The 25,813-nt window shown below is 32.2% G+C and overlaps 3 protein-coding genes across 3 annotated transcripts; 2 read left to right on the plus strand and 1 right to left on the minus strand.

The window, feature by feature from the left end:
- The first annotated feature begins 11,263 nt into the window (after positions 1-11,263).
- On the plus strand, positions 11,264-13,932 carry LOC130979657 (protein PAL OF QUIRKY). The gene is made up of 2 exons (XM_057903145.1): positions 11,264-12,030; positions 12,855-13,932. The coding sequence occupies exons 1-2, from the start codon at positions 11,360-11,362 to the stop codon at positions 13,663-13,665; spliced, it is 1,482 nt and encodes a 493-aa protein (XP_057759128.1). The 5' UTR covers positions 11,264-11,359; the 3' UTR covers positions 13,666-13,932.
- An 822-nt stretch (positions 13,933-14,754) lies between these two features.
- LOC130979964 (protein PLASTID MOVEMENT IMPAIRED 2-like) lies at positions 14,755-17,075 on the minus strand. Its single transcript, XM_057903541.1, has 3 exons — positions 17,040-17,075; positions 16,861-16,913; positions 14,755-16,757 (listed from the first exon to the last, which is right to left on the minus strand). The coding sequence occupies exons 2-3, from the start codon at positions 16,879-16,881 to the stop codon at positions 14,994-14,996; spliced, it is 1,785 nt and encodes a 594-aa protein (XP_057759524.1). The 5' UTR covers positions 16,882-16,913; positions 17,040-17,075; the 3' UTR covers positions 14,755-14,993.
- Positions 17,076-18,324: 1,249 nt separating this feature from the next.
- On the plus strand, positions 18,325-25,451 carry LOC130981183 (uncharacterized). The gene is made up of 19 exons (XM_057904800.1): positions 18,325-18,796; positions 19,257-19,456; positions 19,671-19,778; positions 19,975-20,145; positions 20,247-20,777; positions 20,895-20,969; positions 21,045-21,173; positions 21,255-21,329; positions 21,432-21,641; positions 21,849-22,001; positions 22,137-22,351; positions 22,753-22,870; positions 22,958-23,090; positions 23,160-23,367; positions 23,474-23,579; positions 24,013-24,153; positions 24,227-24,350; positions 24,479-24,598; positions 25,020-25,451. Exons 1-19 carry the CDS (start codon positions 18,325-18,327, stop codon positions 25,388-25,390), a joined length of 3,660 nt encoding a protein of 1,219 aa, XP_057760783.1. The 3' UTR covers positions 25,391-25,451.
- Positions 25,452-25,813: the final 362 nt, after the last annotated feature.

Genomic DNA, 25,813 nt, shown 5'->3' on the forward strand with positions numbered 1-25,813 from the left:
TATAAAATTGTTCAGATAGAAGATAGATAAATAATAAGGGATATAGAAAAATATTTAAAAGATCATGCTTAAAGTGGTTAAGAAAGAGAACACGGTTTGGATTTATGTATTCGAACCCATGAAAAAGGTTCGTTGTTGTATACTCGTGGAAAACAATAATGCAAGTTATATTACTTATGTTATGTACGTATGTTTAATTTTTTGCGTGAGACGTGGACAGAGAGATCGATAATATATATATATAAAATAAAGTGGATCTTTGATTGTTAGATAATAAATGGCTATATAGGGACATTAATAAGAAAAAGGAGTATAGTAATACTTTAGAAATAGCATTGGAGATTTGGTCAATGAGGCTTTTATTTCATGGTTCAATTTAGGGGTGCGATCCGATTGGAATATCCGGTCTGATTCTGGATTTTTTGGGACTAATTTGGTGTGATTTTATTGGATTTAGAGTTCGAATAAATATCTTAAAAATAGACTCGATCATTATTTTGAGTCGGGTCCGGACCAAAGTTCGGGCCATCCGAACTTGGCTCGGTGGTCCGGTCATCATACACAATTAATATTTTGTGTTATTAGTGATGGATGATGGCTATTCTTATGTGGAATTTAAGTATTGTAAACCTTAATATTTTGTGTTATTAATCATTATAAAACTATAAGTTAATATTTTATGTTTAAAATGCATAATATTGTGTTGTTTGTATTGATTCAAATATTTGGTGTTATTAGACAATATTAGTATTGATTGTGGTTATACTTTAATTTTAGAAAATGGTTGGTTCTTGTTATATTTTTCTAAGTGAATTTTACGACATCAAATAATGATTGGAGTTTTGAAAATTTGGATATTTTCACATGTTAGCTTACAAGAAGGTAATGTTAATTGTCCAATTTTCTACCATTTTTTTATTTTTTTCTATTATTATTATTATTATTATTATTATTATTATTATTATTATTATTATTATTATTATTTGGGATGATCGATGTAAAACGGGAGGAGTACTCATGCCATTAAGTAAATTAAAAAAAAATATTATATATCAAACTATATTAAGGTGCTTAGTGATAGAGTATGAGAAGAAGTGAATCAGTTAGAGCATAAGTTAGTCTGTTAAAAATATATACGCGAATTAGTTAGAATCAGTTTAGTTAGTTTCTGATGAACCAGTTATATTATGACAGCTGGCTATCACTGCTCCTATATATATAGTTAGTTCTTAACTATATAAATCAGGTTGATGTTCACTTTCATCTCTAATAAAATCAGATTACACAACTTTCTCTCTCTTCTTTCTCTTTCACTTTCTCTCTTCTCTCCATTCTTCCACTTCTGTTGTTTGAGTAAGATATATTTCACTTACTACTAAGTATTCAAAATGTCCTTGTTGAGATTACTTAAAATAATTTTTGTTTTACAATTTGTAAGATGATTGCTGGATTAAAAATTTAAATTAACTAAAATTTTTTAATTTTTAATTTATTAGCTAACTAATCTGACTTTTATATAATAATATATCATAAATGAGTTATCATTGTTCAACAAATTCAATCTAATAACATTTGGGAAAAAATATAAAACGTGGGTGGAAAAAACAGAAGATAAGAAATAGAAGTCAAATTTGATAGATTTATCTATTTAATTAGTTAATATGTGTTTTTAAAAATATTATTAGTAATTTTTTTAAAATTTTTATTTTAATAAATACACAATACATAGTAGATACATGCATTAAGAATTTAAATTCTGTATTTTTTTTATAAAATAGTATTTTAACTAATTTTTTTAACATGAACTCTTAGAACATATCTTAGTTAAATTATAGATTCTAAGATGAACCAAAAGTTCAAGATTTAGGAAAAAACATTAAAAAAATAAAATGTTTTGGCAATAATAGAGGGAAAATGAAAACATTGCTCGTGATGAAACTTTAGAATTATTGGAAAAATATATATAATTAAAAATGATAGTAGTATCTAATGAAGATTGAGAAATTATTTGACCTCTTTGTCTTCTTGAGTGTCCGGAGGAAGAGGATAAGGAGGCATTGACATAGAATTTGGTGGAAGTGATGATGATGATGATGATGAAGATGAATTACTATTGTTGAAATCCATTGTCTCATCAACTTGAAATTACTCTAACTTTTGTTTTAATGGCTTCATGACTTCTTAGGACTCAATTAATAGGCAGTTCCTTAACGAATGACTACAATTTCTATTCTTTTTTCTTTCTTATTTAATTTGTCCAATCCTCCACTTTTTTTAAGGGGATATTTCTTTTTTCTTTTTATTTTTTTAGTGAAAAATAATTTAATTTATTATTCTCTAAATAAATTTTATTAAGTAGTTATTAAATGAAAAAAAATTCTTTGATCTGATATGTGGCATGTTGGCCGCAAGTTGCATACAAATTAAAAATAAAGAGTAATTATTGTCATATGGATAGATAAGGATGATGGATGCCCATTTATGAGAAGCATATTTTTTCTATGTTAAAAAAAATAAATTCTTAGAATGAAGAAGTTTGAAACGTAAATTTTATGTGCCTATAAATACATGTATTGAAGCAAAGAGAATATACACAGCAATAATAAAATCATCTCTCTTCCTTTATATTACTAAAAGCATCTTTCTCTCTCTTTATTCTCTATGAATAATTTCTCTCTCTCTTTCTTTTGTTATTAATTATAAATATATGAATAATTTCTATTGAGCTAATTATATTAATATTAGAGTCTTCTATTTACACATCTTATATTTAGTATATCTTTAATTTATTTTACAACACGTTATCAGCACGAAACTCTAACGAAATTTTAGGAAGACTTCAGGTAACAAATTTTTATTATGCGAATCTCTATCATCTTGAATATAATGCTTTTGATATATCTGAAAATAATTACTTATCATGGATACTAGATGTTAAAATCCATCTTGATTCAATGGATCTTGGAGATACCATTAAGGCTGAAAATAATACATTCCAGAAGGATATAGCCAAAGCCATAATTTTCTTTCGTCGTCATCTTGACGTATGATTGAAAAATGAATATCCCACATTAAAAGATCCTACAGATCTGTGGAAAGACCTTGAAGAAAAGTACAATCATCAAAAGACGGTGATACCTCCTCAAACCCGATATGTTAGAGAAAACTTTATCGACCTTCTATGCCTCAAATGTGCTCCTGCAGTAGCAATCAAGAAAAAGGATTTAAAAGATTTGTTTGAGCTAATTTCTTACTTTCTTGTTGCTGAACGCAACAATGAGTTACTCTTAAGAAATCATGAAGCGTGCCCAGCTGGCGACGCCTCATTTCCTGAAGCAACTGCGGCAAATTATAACCCCAGAAAAGGTAAATGGCAAGATTTTGATAACAAGAAAAGTTATGGAAGGAAAAGAAATTATGTTCATAAGAAAGGATCTCACCAGAAGTGGGATAAAGAAAGAAACAATGGGCAAAGTAAATCAATTGAGGATAAATACTTCCGTTGTGGTGGAAAGGGCCATTGGTCACGTATCTGTCGTACCCCAAGGCACCTAGTTGATCTTTATCAAGTATCCTTAAAAAAGGATGACAAAGGAAAGGAAACAAATTTTGTTTCAAATTATGAAAATTCCACCATTCATTATGATGTATCTAATTTCTTTGAGGATCCTGAAGAAAATATTGGCTATTTGATCAATGATGGAATAGTTTGATATATGTATGTGTTTGTTAAGTATTCATGTGAATAATTTTACTCTGCATGTACTTCTACTCATTTTATTATTATTATCATTTGTTTTTGAAGAAAAATGGCAAGGACATATTTTGAAGATATTTGCCTTGCGAATAGTGCGAGTTCACACACTATTCTTAAAAGTAATATATATTTTACCCATATTGTGCAAAAAGATGAATATGTTAATACTATTATTGGCTCGGACAATGTGATAGAAGGCTCCGGAAGAGCTATAGTTTTGTTTCATGGAGGAGCAAAATTTATAATAAATAATTCACTATTATCTACCAAGTCCCTGAGAAATTTGTTGAGTTTCAAAGATATTCGCCGAAATGGATATCATGTTGAGACAATGAATGAGGAAAATTATGAGTATTTATGTATCACAACTCATGATTCAAATAAGAAGGTTATATTAGAAAAGTTACCCTCACTTTCATCTGGATTGTATTATACCAAGATTAGTGCAATTGAATCACATGCCATTATAAACCAGAAGTTTACTAGTCCAAATAAATTCATAACTTGGCATGATAGATTGGGTCATCCGGGAACAACCATGATGAGGAGAATTATTGAAAACTCTCATGGACATTCACTAAAGAACCAGAAGATTCTTAAATCTAGTGAGTTTTGTTGTGCTGCATGTTCTCAAGGAAAGTTAATTTTAAGGCCATCATCAGTAAAGATTGGATTTGAGCCCCCTGAATTCCTAGAAAGGATTCAAGGTGATATATGTGGACCTATTCATCCACCATGTGGATCTTTTAGATATTTTATGATTCTGATAGACGCATCTTCGAGATGGTCACATGTGTGCTGATTATCTTCTCGCAACCTGGCGTTTGCGAGATTATTGGCTCAAATTATTCGATTAAAAGCACAATTTCCAGAAAATCCAATCAAAGCAATTCGTCTTGATAATGGTGGTGAATTTACTTCCCAAACTTTTGATGCTTATTGTATGGCTAATGGAATAAGTGTTGAACATCCAGTAGCTTATGTTCACACACAAAATGGGTTAGCAGAATCACTTATTAAACGCCTCCAATTAATTGCTAGTCCCTTACTTATGAGAACAAATCTCCCAACCTCAGTTTGGGGGCATGCTATTTTACATGCCGCAGCACTTATTCGTTTGGGGCCAACGAGTTACCATCAGTTCTCTCCTATGCAATTAGCATTTGGCCAGCAGCCAAATATTTCCAATTTAAGAATATTTAAGTGTGCGATATATGTTCCCATTGCACCACCTAATCGCACCAAAATGGGACCCCAAAGAAAAATTGGGATATATGTTGGATATGATTCTCCCTCTATAGTGAGGTATCTTGAGATACAAACTGGAGATGTATTTAAAGCCCGGTTTGTGGATTGTCATTTTGATGAATCAAAATTTTCAACATTAGAGGGAGAGAATAAGCTTCCTGAAAAGGAACTTAATTGGAATGCATCATCGTTGATGCATTTAGATCCTCGATCAGGACAATGTGAACTAGAAGTTCAAAAGATTATACATTTGCAAAGAATAGCAAATGAATTGCCTGATGCATTTTTCGATACAAAGAGGATAACCAAATCTTATATACCAGCAGAAAGTGTCCCAATTCGAATTAATATCCCGGTAGGACAAGTAGCCACTGAAGCAAATTCACGCCAGAAGCGTGGCAGGGCAAAAAATGCCCCAATTCGAATTGATGTCCCAGTAGGACAAGTAGCCACTGAAGCAAATTCACGCCAGAAGCGTGGCAGGCCTGTCGGTTCCAAAGACAAAAATTCTTGAAAAAGAAAATAGGTAAATACGATTTCTGTTGAAAAAGACATAGTAGAGACACCTGCTGTTGTCCAAAATTCTGATATAATGTTAATGCCAGAAGACGTTCAGGTACCTGAAAATTGTGAAAATGACGAGATCTCGATAAATTATGTCTTTACAGGAGAGAAATGGGACCGAAATAAGACAATTGTCAATGGAATATTTGCATATAATGTGGCATTGAATATCATGCATGAATGTAAGGATCTTGAGCCAAGATCAGTCGAAGAATGTCGACAAAGGAATGATTGGCCAAAATGGAAAGAAGTCATGAAGGCTGAATTAGACTCACTTGCAAAACGTGAAGTCTTTGGACCTATATTCCGTACACTAGAAGATGTAAAACCTGTTGGATACAGGTGGGTATTTGTGAGAAAACGAAATGAGAAAAATAAAGTTGTGCGCTATAAAGCCTGACTTGTGGCACAAGGTTTTTCACAAAGGCCCGGTATAGATTATGAAGAAACGTATTCCCCTGTAGTGGATGCGATAACATTGCGTTATTTGGTCAGATTATCTGCATATCATAAACTGCATATGCATTTAATGGATGTGGTAACAGCTTATTTATACGGCTCATTAGATCGGGATATCTATATGAACGTCCCTGAAGGACTAAAGATATCTAAACCATCCAATGAATATTCGCAAGGGTTATACTCAGTCAAATTGCAAAGATCTTTATATGGTCTAAAGCAATCTGAACGAATGTGGTATAATCGTCTTACTGAATATTTGGCCAAAAACGGATTCAAGAATGATGATATATGTCTATGTGTTTTCATAAAGAAAACTGCATCTGGATTCATTATAATTGCTGTGTATGTTGATGATTTAAATATCATTGGGACTCCTGAAGAGATTCCAACAATTATAAAAATTCTAAATGAAGAGTTTGAGATGAAAGATCTTGGAAGGACTAAATTTTATCTTGGCCTGCAGATCGAGCATATAAAAAATGGGATCTTTATTCATCAAACAACATACACAGAGAAGATTTTGAAAAGATTTTATATGGATAAGTCACATCCATTAAGTACCCCAATGATCGTAAGATCTTTGGATGTGAAAAAGGATTAATTCCGTCCTAAAGAAGAGAATGAAGATATCCTTGGTCCTGAAGTACCATATCTTAGAGCCATTGAAGCGCTAATGTATCTTGCTAATAATACGCGACCTGACATATCATTCGCGATGAATTTACTAGCAAGATATAGTTCCTTTCCAACCAGAAGACATTGGAGTGGAATCAAACAAATTTTTCGATATCTTCATGGAAAGGTTGATATGGGATTGTTTTATCCATATAGATCCAAGTCACAATTAGTTGGCTATGCAGATGCTGGATATTTGTCTGATCCACATAAAGGGAGATCTCAAACAAGATACCTGTTCACATATGGTGGAACGGCTATATCTTGGAGGTCCACGAAACAGACGATTGCTGCAACATCTTCTAATCATGCCGAAATACTAGTGATTCATGAAGCAAGTCGTGAATGTTTTTGGCTCAGGAGTTTGATCCAATATATTCTTTCATCATGTGGACTGATTGATCATAAGATTACTCCAATTGTCCTGTTTGAAGATAATACAGCATGCATTGCTCAACTTAAAAGTGAATACATCAAAGGCGATAGAACAAAGCATATTTCTCCCAAATTCTTCTTCACTCATGATCTTCAAAATCAATGGACAATTGATGTCCAACAGATCCGTTCAAGTAACAATCTAGCAGATTTATTAACAAAGTCACTCCCAAAATCCTCCTTTGAAAGATTGGTACATAATATTGGGATGCGCCGATTTCGAGACATCAAATGATGTCGACAAGAGGGGGAGACTGTACTCTTTTTTCCTTGGTCAGGTTTTTTTCCCATTGAATTTTTCTTGACAAGGTTTTTAATGAGGCAGTCCGCGTCACTAAAGGATATTGTACTCTTTTTCCTTCACTAAGGTTTTTTCTCACTGGGTTTTTCTTTAGTAAGGTTTTAACGAGACAATAATTCTAAATGGTCATCCAAGGAGGAGTGTTGTGACATGGATAGATAAAGATGATAGATGCCCATTTATGAGAAGCACATTTTCCGTATGCTGAAGGAAATAAATTCTTAGAATGAAGAAGTTTGAAATGTAAACTTTATGTGCTTATAAATACATGTACTGAGACAAGGGAAATATATACAGCAATAATAAAATCCTCTCTCTTCCTTTATATTACTAAAAGCATCTTTCTCTCTCTTTATTCTCTATGAATAGTTTCTCTTTCTCTTTCTTTTGTTACTAATTATAAATATATGAATAATTTCTATTGAGCTAATTATATTAATATTATAGTCTTCTATTTACACATCTTATATTTAGTATATCTTTAATTTATTTTACAACAGTAATTACAATGTTCATTATTATTAAAATATGTTTATCTAAAGATTTAGTTAACTTGTATTCTAATAAAATATTTTAAGAATATAATAATAAATTTTTAAATTTTTTTTACTGTATTTAATGTATTAAAATGTTAAAAAAATTATATTTTTAATAATATTTAATAAAATAATTTTATTTATAATATTTTTAATATATATTTTTAGGACACAAAATAACAAAATTTTTTATTTAATAACTAAGTTAGTTCTAGTGTAAATATTTATTATTTATCTATTTTCGTAAAAAAAAGTTAAAAATATTTATTTTAAAAATATAAATTAATATGTGTCATGAAAGTACATAATAAATTTATTACTAATAAAAAATATTAAATATTTTTATTTAACAAATATAAAATAAATACATAAAAAAGAGTGTGGGTACCACCTAATCGGTTTATACTTTATAGTCAACGTAACATTTTTCATAATAAATGTCTCTTATCGTTTCAACTTATTTATCTATTTTAAAGCAAGTATAAAATTTAAATTTCATAATAATATAAAAAATATTAATTTTTTGATAGTATATTTATTTTAATTATTATTGTTAAATAAACAATACATATAAATATATATTTTGTCATTATTTAGGAATTATTTTCACTTTTTCAGTATATACATACATTAATTGTAATATATATGTAAGCAGTAGTTGGTTAACATTAATTTTTTCTACTTCATTTCATTTGATATATTAGAAGGATTATTAGGAGATTATATATCCTTATTTACATTTTATTAATTACTTCTTTGGCTAAAAATTATGATATACTTGGATAAAATGATTAAAGTTTTAGTACGAGGCTGTGAGCATTATCCATATGAGTTTAATTATAATAAAATTTTAGTATGAGGCTGTGAGCATTATCCATATGAGTTTAATAATAATGTATTTATAATATAAAATATTTTATTTAATTGTCTAATTATATCTATATTTTTTGAATAATTATTTATAATATTAACAGTTTTGTTATATATCTAAATATTTTTGTTAATTAATTATAAGTCAAATTAAATTGGTCTAAATTCAATAAAAATATTTAGAGAATATGCGCGTGAATCATACATTTTTTTCGCGTTTATTCTTCTTCTAATGTGTTTTCTCCTCATTGTCATTCTTTTATTATTGCTGTTGTTTCTTTATTTTTTATTTTTTCTACTCCTGGTAGTTATTGTATGATTATTTTAATTTTTTGTTTAAATTTTTAATTTGTTGTTTTTAATTTTTTATTTTTATTAAGAGAATAAAATAAGAAGAAGTTTTGAACTGTATATAATTTATCAAAAAAATAGTACCACAATTTTTTAACCGTGATATAAAAATTTTTTTAATTTTTTATATCAAATTTTTTTAATAGTAACACAAATTCTTGTTAAGAAGATGAACACACGAAAAATTATGAGGATGTGGAGATGATGATGATAAGGAGGAGGAAAAAGAAGATTTATTAGAAAAATAGAATTGAAAGTTTCTACTGTGACACAAAAAAGTTTCTTAATTTTGATATTAAAAATTTTTAATCATGACACATGTCTTTGTTAAAAAGGTAAAACAAGAAGGATTATGAGAATGTGAAACAAAAAGAGGAGGAGGAAAGAGAATTTTAAATTGTGTAGAATTTAATAGAAAAATAGCAAAAAAAATTTTTAATCGTGATACCAAAAATTTTATAATTTTGACATTGAAATTTTTTAAATATTTCTTGTGTTATTTTTAACAAATTTTTTAAGTCATTAATAAAAAATTACTGTATCATTTTGTTATTGTTAAATTAATTATTATGTGATAATAATAATAATAATAATAATAATAATAATAATAATAATAATAATAATAATAATAATAATCAAAGGAGGAGGTATAAAAAGGATAAGATATCAAACAGAAAAAAGAAAGAAAAAAAAGAGAGGAAAAAAAGAAAGTAGAAGAAGCGGAGGAAAAAGAAGGTGATAGGAGACAAAGAAAAGATAAGTTGACGACCATGATAATAAAAGTAGAAAAAAAATGAACGAGATAAAAATGTAAATGTAAAAAATACATATGTAAATTTAATTTGGTTAAAAAAAAAGTTAATTGTCTAATATTTTTATAATATTAATATAAAAAATATATTAAAATTAAATTCTTATTTATATTGTACGAGTTGCATGAGGCACGAATAAACAACTATATCAAGAAGTAAAAACACGCATACACTATACAAGGAAACTGAGTAACTTCAATAATTATTTTTAAATTAAATGTTAAATATTCTATGGCTAAATTTTGAGAACTTGTCAAATCATGCAGTAACAAGATCACGTCAAAAAAGGTATCTATAAGGATATTCTAGTACTTAAGTTAGCTTTGTATGTTCTGTGAAAATCTAAATTAGATAGATTTACTTTCTTTAGTTTTCTCATTTCCTTCTTAAGTTTGTCACTACTACTTTATTTAAGACTCTTAGACTTAGTCGATAACAAAATTGTCCACATATGTTAAAATATTGTCCTAGGTGATATTCAAAATTCACAAATATTTAACTAAAATTAATCTATTTTATTAGTATTATTGCAAAAAAAAAAAGGAAAAAAAGAGATAGCCAGATCCAGAGATCCTAGGTAGCTGTTGCTGAAACAAGCTGAGCAAACCTCGTATCGTACGCATGCCAAACAGTAATGTTAACGTTAACGTCAAACCTCAATTTAGTGACCGAAAGTCCTTTTTATCCTTATTAAATCCCACTTTCTCTCTAAAAAATTAAACAAATAAATAAAAAGATAATCTCAATATTACAAGACTAACAAATATTATTATTTTAAATTAATAATTAATCAATAATAATTTATATTTATATTTATCAAAATTTATGTATATAAATCAATATAAATTATATTTATTATATCATAATTTATATGTATAAATTAATATTAAAAGTAATTTAGCACTTATATTGAATAAATATTGATAAAATTGATAAAAAAATATTTTTTTAATTTGTTAACATATTTGATAAATTTTAATAACAAAAATAAAACACTAAAAAATAAAAAAATCTCTTTTAAAAAGCTAAAATCTATATATATTAAAAAAATTCTTAAAAAATACTTATCACATAGTAAAAAATAAAATATTTTTATATTATTATATTCAAATATAATTAATAAATAAATAATTATTTTTATATAAAATATCTAAATATAAAATTATTTTTATTTTTTCTAAAAAAAATCTCAATTTTTTTAAACTCATCCAAACAAATTCTAAACCCTAAGATGATTGTCTGAAAAGATAATACTGAAAATAAAAAAGTCTCCTCGCTTAGCTTCTTTTACTTTCCTTTCCCTTTCTTTTTCCAAAGCTTCACTTCCCACGCAAAAGTGCGAAACTCAATGGACCCACCACCGCCACCGCCACCGGCAGCCACGTCATCCAACGGCGCCAACAAGCTCCGCCTCATGTGCAGTCACGGCGGTCATTTCCTCCCCCGTCCACGCACCAACACTCTCTTCTACGCCGGCGGCGAGACACGCATCGTCTCCTTCCATCGCCACAACCTCGCCACTATTTCCTCCTTCATTTCTCACATCTCCGCCACACTCTCCGTCGTGCCTCCGTTCAACATCAAGTACCACCTCCCACCTCACCTCCACCTTGACTCACTCATCTCTCTCTCTTCCGACGACGACCTTGCCGTACTCCTCGACGAGAACCGCCGCCTCAACTCCACTCCCTACCGCATCAGATTGTTCCTCTTCTTCTTCCACTCTTCTCCGCGTTCCGCCGCTGCAATTCGGCACCCGAAGACGGAGGCGTGGTTCTTCGACGCGCTTAAGAGTGCTAAGATTATGGAGCGTGATGCTCACGTGACCAGTCAGGAGTTTTGTTCCTCTGTGGCCGAGTCTATGGTTTTGGATACAACCTCATCTTTTGGCTCCACTTCTTCTTCAACTTCGTCGACGAATTTGCCTCCGTTGAGGGCTCAGGCTGATGAGAACAACAACAACGACGTCGTTTTGAAGGATAGCAAGGGGAAGTTGAATTCTTCGGATTCAATCTCGTGGTACTTACTTGTGCTCTTTTCTCTTCTTTTTTACTTTTGTTGCCTATGTTGTGTTTGTTGTTTTGCCACTGCCAGTCAATTTAATAAATCAATTCATTTAACTCTGATTATTCAAGGTGAAGAATTTTTAATAACTTAGTAAAGCTAAGCTTAGGAATTCATAATTGGCGGTTGAACTGAACATTGGAGTTCAATTATCATATGGCTTGAACTGATTATATGATATTGAGCTGAGGTTGAGCTCTGCCAATTGGGGTTCACTTCCATCCATAGATGCAAGTTTGATTAATAGTTCTTTTAGGTCCGGCTTGCTAATTTTTTTCTTGACGGAAATGCAGAGATATGAACAGACACATACCTATTTAGGGGAAACTGATACGAAAACAAGCAAAATGCCAAATTGCCAATTGTTTTGAGACAAAATTTACCCAAGTTTTTGTTCACCAAAAAATTGGAGACAATAGGATATGGACGAGACATAACTTTTTTGTGGTGTCTGTCTTTTGTCCGTGTTTCCTACACTGAGATACTTACAAATACAGCCTTAGTCTACATTCTCAGTTGTTGCTTCTGAGTCTTTTTGTACTGTTAGCATTATTTCTTGGAATTTGATGTTGTTTAATGTTGACAGTTACTTCACTTACTTGAGCTCAAAGTAGTGAGAACACCCATCCCTTCCATTCAAATTTTAAAAGTGTTAAGCTATCATGGCAAAAATTATGGCAATGGCTTGCTGGCAATTTAGTATGTTCTGTTGCAGCTGAATGCCCTTGTTTATACTCGCACTCAGTTTTGGTAACTGGTAGTGTTTTATTTTGTTTCAGTGATAATACTGTTTCATCTAGTGTTATGTCCCACCAGCTAAATACATCTTACGAAGACCCTGCGGTTTACAATATTTCGGAGGCAAGAACCAATGCTGAATCCATTGAAGCTGAAAACAAACTCGCTTACATTTCCTCTGGGGTCATGGCAAATAACATGAATATGGATCTCGGGTATGCCTCATTTCCACAGTATAATCAAGTGGGGAATCCGCATTTGCAGTTTGTACAAGCTCCTCAGCAAATTCTACCAATCCACCCAAGTGCCCTGTTACCACTACCATCATGCCAACCAATGTACCAGCAACCGCAACCATTGCAGAATATGGTTTACTATCCTAATCAATCGTGTGCTGTATACCTTGTGCCTATTGGAAACATCGCTCCCAATGGTTTTCCTATAGCTGCTTCTGGCAAAGCTTCATTGAATCTGAATCCGGATCCTCACTTAATGAATGTTCATGTAGCTTACAAACCTATGGGGGAAGCCAGGTCTCCTTTTGGCCATGATTTTCCCCCACCAGATTACTTAACAGACAATGCAATGATTGCATCTTCTACTCATGTAACTCAGCAACAAGACATGGATATTTATTCATTTTATCATCAATCTCCAAACGTATCTATCAATTCTGGGGAATCTCCCGAGTTTGAAAATGAACTTGATGATGGCCTTGCTCGTGATCAGATATACAAATCCCAGCCCCCTCCTCCGAAATACCCAACCATGTCAAAAGCTACAACAAACTTGTTATCTGAGGCTCTTGCTAAATTGCATGTGGATAACCTGAAGCAGCAGACAGAACAGTAGTCTTTACCATGTGCAAGATACAGTTTTGGTAGAAGTTCTACAGTGACTTTGAATGTTTCTTTTCTGTTTCTCATAATGTACTGGTATGTCTTGTTTTATCTTCACCCTCTGAGTGTTTTTATAGGTTGAGCTTTTCCTGTTGCCCTTTTTTCTTATTTTACTTTTTTCATATGAATATTTCTTTGATACTTGAATGTTACTAATTCTCATGTTTGATATGTAAACCATCCATAATGTCAAATCCTATAGAAGATTTTCATATAAAAGAAGACATTTTCTTTAGATTAACTTAGCAAGGGTGTTTCACATATTCAGAGATCAATTTTTAGTTGCAGCTTTAATGTTTAATGTTCGAACTCCACTAATGAATTAAGTGCAGAAACACATCACAACCGGTGTAATTAATAAATATTTTTATATTATAATCGCTTATAATAATGCCATTGAGTTGATAATCTTTGAATCTTTGCTGATTCGATTTTCTGTCATTTTGCCATACCTTTCCCTTTCATTGTTCCTCAGCATTTCTGGATAACGCTCCTTAGGATAATGATAGCAACAGTTAAAATGAATTAATTATAAATAAATAAAGTTGGCTTTCAGCTACCAGTATAACTTCTTATGAATTTGTCAGCGGTTCGTTTATAAATCCTAAACTATGGTTTGTAGGTTTTCAAATAGTGGACTTATTCAAACTATACCAGTTATCATAATTTTATAGTTAATTTCAGTTGTCATTTATAGGGTTCGCTACTTACTCAATTATATTATATGATTAACCTACAACAATTGTATAAGAAGTATTTTCATTCTTAACAGCACCACACATGCTTGATGCACCAACATATTTGTACAAATTATCAAAAAATAAATCAAGATAATTGATAGCACTATTCTTTATCCTTGTGTAGAATCACTCTTCTTTACAACGTCTAGATGAGCAGTCTAGCATAGTGCAATAAGACTAGTTGCCCCATTGTTTTTATTATTGTTATTGAGGACAAGCAAGGCTTTAAATTAAGTGTAGTTTGGATTATATACTATCATAAACATATCAAAGATGAAAATAACGAGTGATAAGCTCTGTAATGATTTAAACGACATTAAGGCTATCTTTAATAAGTGTCTCAAGACAAAGATTCAGAAACAGGAGACAAAGATAATAGGGAAAAGTTGTGTCTTTATTACTGTCTCCGAACAAATTTTGTTTCAAGACAATGAAATTTTGCTTAATTTTGTATTTGTCTCTTTCTTTTTCTCTAAGCATTCTGTATTGTTGTTTTGACACTAGGGCTTTACCTTCTCAATGCTGTTATATTGAAGCAGTGTTACTGTGATGAATTCCTATTGCTCCTCTTGTTCTTCTTCCCTCTGAAAAACTTGGTCAAGTTTGGGATCACCTTCTTCTTCTTTTTGATGGTGAAAGGACTAACACGAGTTGCCGGTGAAGCAGACTTCTGAAATTTGGATCCCCTTGCAGGAGTCACACTGCCATTGGATTTGTTGCTCTTTTGAGACAATGATCTCTGCATCTGCAAGTCACTTGATGCATTATTTTTGCCTTTTCTTGGCCAATTCTCTAACTCTTCCCTACCTACTTTCTTTGTAACGAGCCTTTCTTTGTTATAGTCTTCTACTTTTGTCTCTTTGATTACAGTCTCAGCTATTTTAGCTCTTATCAGTATCTCTTTCTCACTAGCCTTGACAGCTTCAGTCCATGCCTTTGCTGCTGCAACCTTTTTGTCTGCGATTTTTTCAGCCTCAGCCGCACGATTGTTTAAATACTCGTATTCGAACTTTGAGATTGTGATCGACGATCTGTTCTGTGTAGCTAATCCTCTGTCTCTCATTGCATTCTCTGTGAGGGCTTCCAGCTTCTCTAAGGCTAAACTTTCGGATAATTTGATTGCTTCAAGCTCCTTCATGATGTGTTTCAACCTTTCCTCAGCCATGTCTTTCTCAAACTCAGATCTTTCTATCTCTGCTTTAGTTTTTGCAACCTCTTGATAAACAAGCTCTCTTTCTTTTTCTGCTGTCTCTATTTCTGCATTAAGCTTATTCAAAGAACGTTGTAAACTAGTTACTATTGATTTGTCCTTTTCCTCTGCTGCAATCAAACCTTCTAGTTTAGATTTTGCTCTCAAAATCTTGGAATTGAGATTTTGAACTTTTGTACCAGCTTTTGATTCCTCCTTTAAGCCAACTGTCTCAGCACTCACTTGCTTCATCTCATTTCTTATCACATCCATAGATGCCATAAACTGGAAACCTTCTTCCCTTATTAAAGCTAAATCTTTCTTTGCTACCTCTACTTCTTCTTCTAGAGTCTCTAGCGGAGGAGACTCGCTTGATTCCTCCCATATACCCGAAGCTCCTTCGATGTGTTCAGTGCTCTCATGTCTTCGAACCCTTTTATCCATTTCTTTGGCATGCTTCAGTTCGTTCTGCAAGACACCAACATCAGACAATGTCATAGCTAATTTCATTTCATGCTCTTTTGACTTATTTATCTCTTCAATACCCTCCTTCAACTTCTTTCTTAACTTTTCCAGTTCGAATAAAATCCCCTTGGCTTCCTTTTCTCTCCGAGCTTTGATGTCTTCCACTTCTTTTAAAGCATCAATCCTGGCCAATTCAACCAGCACTTGTTCTTCATTGGCTTCCTCAATCTCCTTCCTCAGCAATTCCACCGTTCTTGATCCGTGCATCACAATCGATAGGGATGCTTCCATTTCCGTCTCAGCTTGTGATTTCTCTTTCAAAACAGCATCCACATCAAGCTTGAGCTGGAACAACTGGTGTTTAGCATATTCCAATTCTCTCATCACTTGTGAGTATTCATGGTTGTGACTATTGTCCTTCCTTTTTGCCTTGTGCAACTTCAATTCTAGTGATGCTCTTTCTTGCTTATGCGCCTTCACCTTGTAGCTAGATTTCTCAATCATAGAAGAAAGATCTTTCACTGTCTTCTTTGCAGTAGAAAGCTCATACTCTGCTTCAGCTTTCGTAGAATCTGCAGCCCGTCTTCTCTCTTTGTACCAACCAGCATCCTTTCTTGCTCTTTGAAGCTCTCTTGATGTTGAAGCGTACTTCTGAAGTAAAGAACATGCAAGAAATTAGAACACACAAAAAATCTAATAAATTCATAAATTGCTTATAGTCAAACTATATATGAAGATTGAAGCGAAAACATACCGAATATGATAAACAATCCATGTAGCTTTTCTTCAATGAAGGACTATTGAAATCTGCAATCCTACCAGGTAGCCAAAAAATGAAATTGTAACAAGGTTAACTAACTAGGTTACTTATTGAGACACTCGAGCAATGATTATAGGAAAACAGCATAAAGGGTAGCAAAATAAATGCCTTACCAGTTTGATAATGTTTATCCCAAGAAAGAATGTTGGTGTTGGTGGTGAAAGTTTTTGTGGTTCAGAAATGTAAACAAAGCTCAAATGGCACAAATTAAAATAATAATAATAAATTATGCAAGAGCAATAGCGACAGACTGATCAGGTGACTGGCTATTGTTGGACACATACGTCGTTGCTCATGTCCTAAACTATTCTTTTGGATCTTTCGTAATGTTTAATTTTCTGTCTTCTTTCAATAATATTCTTTTTCATTGCAAGCAAGTATCAAAACTCTTGTCCTGAAATTTTCCGTTATTTTTTCTTTTTCATTGGACCCCATCAATTTTCGTTTTCTTTGGTCCACTAAATTTTGATCTTCTTAGTTTCATTAATTATTTATACTTTTACATAATTACATTTGAGTGATACCGAAATTAATAATTTTTAGTAGAACATGTTTGTAACGAATTTTCATTACTAAATTTTGATTTTTTTTTCCTTTAGTTTTTATATCAGATTGTCATATTAACGGATACAAATTTAGTTAAATCAATCTTTTTTTTTTGACTGGATAGTTAAATCAATCTTTATTATTTAAAAAAGAAAGTTTCTATTTATTTTTTAAATTTTCAAATCAATCCCCCTACAAAAATGAGCTATATTAGTTTTTAAATTAAAAATTTGACATGTGTGGACTAATTTGTTAATAAAATGAAATATTAAAAATTATTTTGGTGTTTTATAATTTATCAAAAAATAAAATGTCATACTAAACGTTTTTTGAAAAAATAATATAGGTATTACTCTAATTTATAATTTAAATATATATTCAATTCTACGTCACTCATTTATTCCTTTATTCTTACCATGAATATATATATATTTTATTTCAATTACGTGAACTTGTGAAGGAATACAAAATTAAGGTTAACTAACGTGTTCAATAGCTATATTTCAATTATTTTATTAGTAAAACATATTTCAATGGTTTGACATGTTTAATACGGTTGATTAAATTATTTAATATAATAATATAAATTTGAACATTTTAACTATGATTTGCAATGATTGGTGTGTGGATTAGAGGAAGCGAGAAGCGCGCAATTCCAAAAATGAAATTGCATGGTGATAGTCATACGTTGGAAGATCTTGCATGAAACTGAAGAAATTAAACTCTGGGAAGCAACCATTGATGGTTGTTGTTCTTCTTCAATTCATTTCCCTTTTAGAATTAATTGGATGAGATCGATCTTTCTAGAAGAAGAAGAAGAAGAAGAAGAAGAAGAAGAAGATGATGAAAGTGATGGATATGGATAAATCATCTATTTGCAACAGTGTCGTTAACTTCTTGTTGGAGGAAAACTACCTTCTAACCGCCTTCGAGCTCCTCCACGAGCTCCTCGACGACGGCCACAACGAACAAGCCATTCGCCTCAAACAATACTTCGCCGATCCCTCTCGCTTCCCTCCTCTTCAAATCGCTCGCCTCAACTCTCTCACATCATGCATGTTCTTCATTCTCTCTTTTAATTTCAAAATTAACCACCATTGTTGCTTGTTTCTTTCTAAATATGTGTGTGGGATTTATGATTTGATTAATGAGATGTTGATGCTTGAAATTTTAGTGATAGATCCGCAGACTCTGCTGCAAGAGAAAGAAGAGGCAGAAAGCAAGTTAGCCCTTACTGAATATGAGCTACGTTTGGCACAAGAAGACATCTCCAAGCTCAAAGCTGATTTAGAGAGCAAAACACAATTCCTTGATCAGCTTAATGGTACTTTTTCATCTTTCTTCCATGATATCTTATTTAAGAATTGTTGGTTGTTACAATGTTTATCTATGTAATCATCTGTCTAGGGCACAAGCATTCCGCATTAAAGTAGGGTCCAGGGAAAGACCGTATCTAAAAGGTGTAATGTAAGCAGCCTAAGCCGATAATTGCATTAGTGAAGTGACCTTGAGGTCACAGAGACAACTCAACCATTGCTCTAAAACTCCCCCTCAGACGACAAGAAAAATATCTAAATTTACTTCTCTGAAACAAGTTTGTTGTGCTCTTGGTGTTTAGGATGTCTTTTTAAATGCTAAGCTTGCATGATCCTGAACTTGCATTTATATAGAGATTGTTGAAAAATACATTAATTTGCATTGATGACTTTCTTCTATGAGGATATATAATAGATATTATTGTTGTAATTCTTGCATGGTTGATGATGCTTCTACTGTGAATGCAGCTTCGCAATCAAGTAGTAAACATGATCCAGAGAGTGATGGGCAACAAATTCAAGAACAAAAGAACAATAATAATAGTAATACTTCATTCACTGATTTGGGACCCCTCAAAAATACTGAACGAAGAGATCTTAACTATGCTGTGAAGGAATATCTTCTTTTTGCTGGCTACCGCCTTACTGCAATGACATTTTATGAGGAGGTAAGAATTGCATCTAATTCCACTTTCGATTTTTCATTTTAACTACTTTCACTTTTGCATTTGTTGGCTTTATGTATTAATACTTGATCAGATTAATCTGCTTTACACAACTTTTCTGCTCTATTTCTTGTTTATGTATTTTCAGTCCTGAGATATTAACCAAATGCCGCCTTAATTTCGCGCAGTGTTTAATTTGCACTAACTATTTCTGTAGGTTACAGATGTTAACCTAGATAGTGTACAGAATTCACAAGCAGTAATACCAGATGCATTGCGTCATTACTATTATCACTATATTTCATCAACTTCAGGGGCTGCTGAGGTAATTTTTACACTCATGGTAGAAGTTGTTCATTGGTTCCTTCCTAAAGGGTGTTGATGAATGGTCCAACTTGACGTCTTGGCTTAATCCTTAAATATTAGAATTGTGTCTATCTTGTGTTATGCATACACATATTAATGCATTTTTTTTATAGGCCTTTCAAGATTTATGTAAATATAGTATAACCAATATGCAGGAAAAAATTGCCCAACTTCGAGAAAATGAGATGTTGCTCAAAGAAAATCAGAGGTTGAATCAAGAAATGGAGACGTTGTTGAATGATAAAAAGTTGGCTGATGATAAAGTAGACACATTGACTAAATCCTTGGAGGTACTGAAGAAAGAACTTAAAGACAAAGAGAACCTGGTAGGTCTTATATGTTTCTGAAACGTCTCAGTTAAATAATGTTCATATTCTCTAAAGTATATCCTAGATAGTGACTTGTGAGGTTCTTTGCTCTATTTTAGGCACAATTGTTAAAGCAATCATTGGAGAATCAAAGAAAGGAGCTCCGTGTTTGCAGAACCGATATCATGAAGATGAAAAAGCGTATTGATGGATCTAATTCTGCAGAGCCTTTAGATAAGTACAAGAAAGAAATTAAGAACTTGCATATAGAAATCAAAAGGTTGAAGGTAAAGAATGAAGCTCCTGAAGCTCTGAGTTCTATTGGTTCTGAAAATGAAACTGTTGCTGAAGACAAAGTGATTGAAATTCATGAGGACAAGGGATCATTCTCCCACCCTGTTGAGGAGGATAACAAGAGTGACGCACGGAGAGATGATGCTCAATCACCACCATCAGTTGTTGGAACTCCTAGGGATTATGATGATAAACATGAAGATGCATTAGTTGATGGGTTGCTTAGTCCTTCAAATGTAGATGCTGCAATTGAAAATGTTGAAATTGTTTCTGAGCATAGTGAAGCCAAAAATGATGATATCAGGTTACAAGTAAAGTTAGACAAAGTAAATAATGAAGCAATATCTGAGAAGACGGTAAGTCAATTGTTCATCAGCTTTAATGATGTAAATAATGAAAGAGAATTTACTTACCTATATCAAAATGTAAATTATGTACTATTGATCTTATATGTGTTTGTTGTTATTTGACAGGGATTAGTAATCATTCAGATACTTGCGGACGCTTTGCCTAAAATTGTTCCTTATGTTTTGATCAACCATCGTGAGGTTTGTCAGTCACTAATTTAGAGTTTAAGGTTTAGGATTTACAACATATATTGAATTAGTATTGATCATTTCCAGGAGCTAATTCCTTTAATCATGTGTGCAATCGAGCACCATCCAGATAGCAGCACTCGCGATTCCTTGACTCATACATTGTTTAACTTGATCAAGCGCCCTGATGAACAACAAAGAAGAATAATAATGGAGGTTGGTTATATTATATTTCTTAGGATTTTCAAGGACGCCGTTCATCAATGCAACATGTTCTTTTCTTTCTTATCATTTCAGGCATGTGTTAGCCTTGCAAAGAATGTGGGAGAGATGAGAACAGAAACAGAATTGCTTCCTCAATGTTGGGAACAAGTACATATATCATGCCTTGATTTGTTCAAGTTTCTCTACTTTGCCATTCTAAATTAGGATCAAAGTTTATTATAATTTGTTGATATTATGGATTTTATACAGATAAGTCACATGTATGAGGAGCGTAGGTTGCTTGTTGCTCAATCATGTGGAGATCTAGCAGAATATGTGCGGCCGGAGATTCGCGACTCTCTTATTTTATCCATTGTGCAGCAACTAATAGAAGATGCTGCCATCATTGTTCGAGCAGCCGCGGCTCACAATCTGGCTATGCTGCTTCCATTTTTCCTGAACATGGATAAATATTTCAAGGTCAGCAATCATGGAGAAGATTTCTGACTTGAGAGAATTGGCTGCAATGTAAGCTCTGGAATAGGTTGAAGCCATGGTCCAGGGAATGGAGCCTTTTATATTATTCTTCCTATAATATAATATTGACAAATTTTCAAGAACAAAGTATAGAAAGATTTAAGACAAATGTGTTTGCTCCAATTATTTTCTTTCATTTGATGTTGTTAGGTGGAGGAGTTGATGTTCCAATTGATATGTGATCCCTCAGGAGTGGTAGTGGAAACTACTCTCAAGGAATTGGTTCCTGCAGTTATCAAATGGGGAAATAACTATGAACATGTCTTGAGAGGTTTACTCTCTCTTATGTTAACTTCTGCTCAGGTATTTTTAGAAAAACTTTGAATGTTCTTGAAACATATTTAGTGCCCAGATCAAGAGTATTCATAACTTTCTTATGGAGCATGTATTAAGTGTTAGGAATCATTTTGAGTGGAATTTTGTGCCTCCAAATTGCAGAATTGTCCTCCTATATCAACTGTTAAAGCTTCTATTGATTCACATCTTCATGTTCTTGGTGAAAGAGAGAGATGGAATATAGATTGTCTATTGAGAATGTTGGTGGAATTGCTCCCTGTGGTGCACCAGAAAGCAATTGAGACTTGTCCCTTTTCATCTACCACTGAATCTAAGAAAGTGGTGTTCTCTACCACATTACTTGAATCGTACGCAAGGTAAGCTTAGAAGAAAAATGTTGACCATGAAATAAATAAGACCATTATTAGACATGTAAAATAATGTATGAAACAAAAATTTGGGCCTTGAACGTCGCATCTTTTCATCATAATAAGATTATGTTCAGTAAGTATTTCAAGACAGAAAAAGATAATAGAGACAAATATAAGAAAGAGGATTTCATCCCATTTTTTTCTCCCAATTTCCCAGATAGAAATATTTTGTCCTTTTGTGTATATATCTCCTCTTTCAAATATGTTTATGTTTCCTAATATTTCTGAATGGCCATAATCTAAAACCATTATGATAAGCATAGCACACATGAGTAAGCAAAAACACATACAGGATTTTATTCTCAATGCTGATGAACTGATCATGAATGGTCTCCACTTTCTGGTAGGGAACATGTTGAATGGGAAGCATTTGAATGGATGCATGTTGAGTGCTTTCCCAAATTGATACAGCTAGCTTGCTTGTTACCATGGAAAGAAGATAACTTACGGAGCCGAATCTCAAAGGTCACTATAGTCTTTACCTTTTCATTATTGTGTATAAGGAGCATGGTTAACAACTGAATGATGATTTTGTTGAATGAAATTTTGCAGTTTCTGTTATCTGTTTCTGAAATGTTTGGGGAATCCTACACAACATGCATAATGCTACCTGTATTTTTAACAGCAGTTGGGGATGATGCCGATTTCACATACTTTCCAACTTCTATTCATTCTAGAATTAAAGGTAACTATACGATTTAATATAAAACCATTTACATCATTACTGTATTTGGCATCTGATCACTTGTTGTAGGTTTGAGACCAAGGAATGTTGTTGCTGAAAAGATTGCTGCATCATGTGTGCTACCACTTCTGCTGGCTGGAATTTTGGGAGCTCCAGGGAAAAGAGATCAGTTAGCAGAGTACTTGAGAAATCTTCTACTAAAAGAAGACAGTTCCAAGAAGGAGAATCATTCATCCAAACACACCCTTGAGATTATTAATGCCGTTCGCTTCATTTGGTTTGTCAATCCTCTAACTAATCTATAGAGATTCTTAATTAGATCCTTACAGTTTAAAATCTCTTATCTATATATGAGCTTATATATATTGAAAACATTTTTGTAGCATATATGAAGAAAACCATGGTATGATATTTGATATCATATGGAACATGGTTGTTAGCTCAAATGAGGAAATAAAAACAAGTGCTGCCAATCTTCTCAAAGTTATTGTAAGATTATATTGTTTTTCTTAGTTATTTGTTTGAGTTAAATTACTCTGTTTGTCCTTATAATTTCACTAATTTATAACTGAGTCTCTACACTTTTAAAGTTTTTAATTGGATTCCTACTTTCTACATTAGTTTTAATTTTGTAATCACATCCTTGCCATACCAAAACATGTTTAACTTAGCGATATGCTAAGGCATATTCGTTAGTAGTTTGAGATAGATGAAAACGTTTTTGTAATATTTATTGTTAAAAAGAATTTAATTACCACTTTAAAATTGGTATAGAGACCTAATTAAAAAATTTTAAAATATAAGATCTAATTACAAATTTAAAAAAATTACAAAGACCAACAAACTAGTTTAACTTTTTGTTTGTTACTAGTTATGTCTATGCAGAAACTAACATATATAAGGGGTCTTTAATACATGATAGGTGCAATATGTTGATGCAAAAGTTGCTTCAACAAATGTGTTACCTGCTTTAGTTACTCTTGGATCTGACCAAAACATCAATGTCAAGTGTGCCAGCATTGAAGCTTTTGGTGCTGTGGCTCAAAACTTCAAAGTTGACATGGTATCTCTCAAAACTCTGTCAATATTGATACAGATTTTTTTAAGTTACTAATACTCAAATGGATATGTTGCAGATAGTTGACAAGATAAGAGTTCAAATGGGTGCATTTCTTGAAGAAAGATCCCATGAAGCCACCATTGCTGTCATTCATGCTCTGGTGGTTGCAGTGCCTCATACAACAGAACAGCTTAGAGATTATATCCTTAAGAAAGAAAATTTCTAGAAATCATATTAAATTATCAATGTTTTGGAAAATTTTCTGTTACTTTTCAGGTTCACCAAAATTCTATCATTTCATTTGTTTTCTTCAACTTGATGATGTTACATCTTTTGTCCAAGATTGCTCAACTCACAGCCGCTCCATCTACTGCTTCAGGGGATTTGATTCCTCGGCGAGAGCGAGCTAACGCATTTTGTGAGGCGATTCGCGCTCTAGATGCTACAGGTTTGTTTGATTAATTACTCTTTTTGTTTCAAAATATCTGTCACTAAAAGACTTGGTACAATCACATTTATATAAATAAGTGCAAAATATGATGTTAAATGTAAAAAAATAAACAAGAAAATGCCAATACAGGCACCAAGAAAAAATCATTGTATTCGGATCAAAGATATTCTTTGGTGACTAAGTTAGTTGATTTTTTAGTACTAAATTACAACATAGCGTGAACTCTTAACTTGTACTATTAGGATGCCTTTAGATTCTAATTCTAAGACAAAATTACAAAGTAATAGAGTATTAATACAAAAAATTTCTATCTTCATTTTTAACGAGTATAAAAAATTCAAAAATTTTGTCCTTGATTAAAAAATACTGTGCAATACCAAATTCTAATATTTGTCTTGTGCATGCATGCATGTTGTAGATCTTGGTGCAAATAGCGTTAAGGAATTCCTGCTACCATCTATACAGAACCTATTGAAAGACGTGGATGCATTGGATCCAGCACACAAAGAAGCACTTGAGATCATACTGAAGGAGAGATCAGGAGCAAGCACCAGATTGAAAAGTCAACACTCACGTGCATCATCACTTAGCAACCTCTTTGGGGAGAGAGAGTTGCGCACCAAGAGAGACAGCACAGACACGCCGCCCGAGGCGAATAATCTTTCGCCTAGGGCAGCGGCCTTGGCTGCCTCCGGGGAGGATACTAGATTTCGGAGACTTATGATGGGACATTTTAGTGAGATACTTCGTGCCAAGGGAAGATCACCTGACGAAGCTCAAAATCCATAGGAGCTGAGGTTATATTTTATGTGCCCAGTTTTTTTTATATATTTCTTTATTTTCAAAAATGTTCAAATGGTATACTTATTTGTAATACTAATATCAAAGTAACATTCATCATTTTTCTTCAATTATATTTTAGTTTAATTTTCAGGATTAAACGGTTATTTATTACATGTATTTATTTATTTATTTATAATAATTTTATTTTATTCGCATTAATTATCATACTAATACTATGATTCATGGGAATCACATTAGTACTAAATTTGTAGCTTTACCTAATCTACATTAGAACTATAAAGTAATATAAAGTGATACAAATGATGACTATTACGGTAAATGCACTGCTAAAATACTTCAAACTTAATAGCACCCCATTCTTCAAATTTTATTATGAAAATATTGCATGCTTATTATCAAGGCATGACA

This window comes from Arachis stenosperma, chromosome 5 (assembly GCF_014773155.1).
Source record: "Arachis stenosperma cultivar V10309 chromosome 5, arast.V10309.gnm1.PFL2, whole genome shotgun sequence".
NCBI lineage: Eukaryota > Viridiplantae > Streptophyta > Magnoliopsida > Fabales > Fabaceae > Arachis > Arachis stenosperma.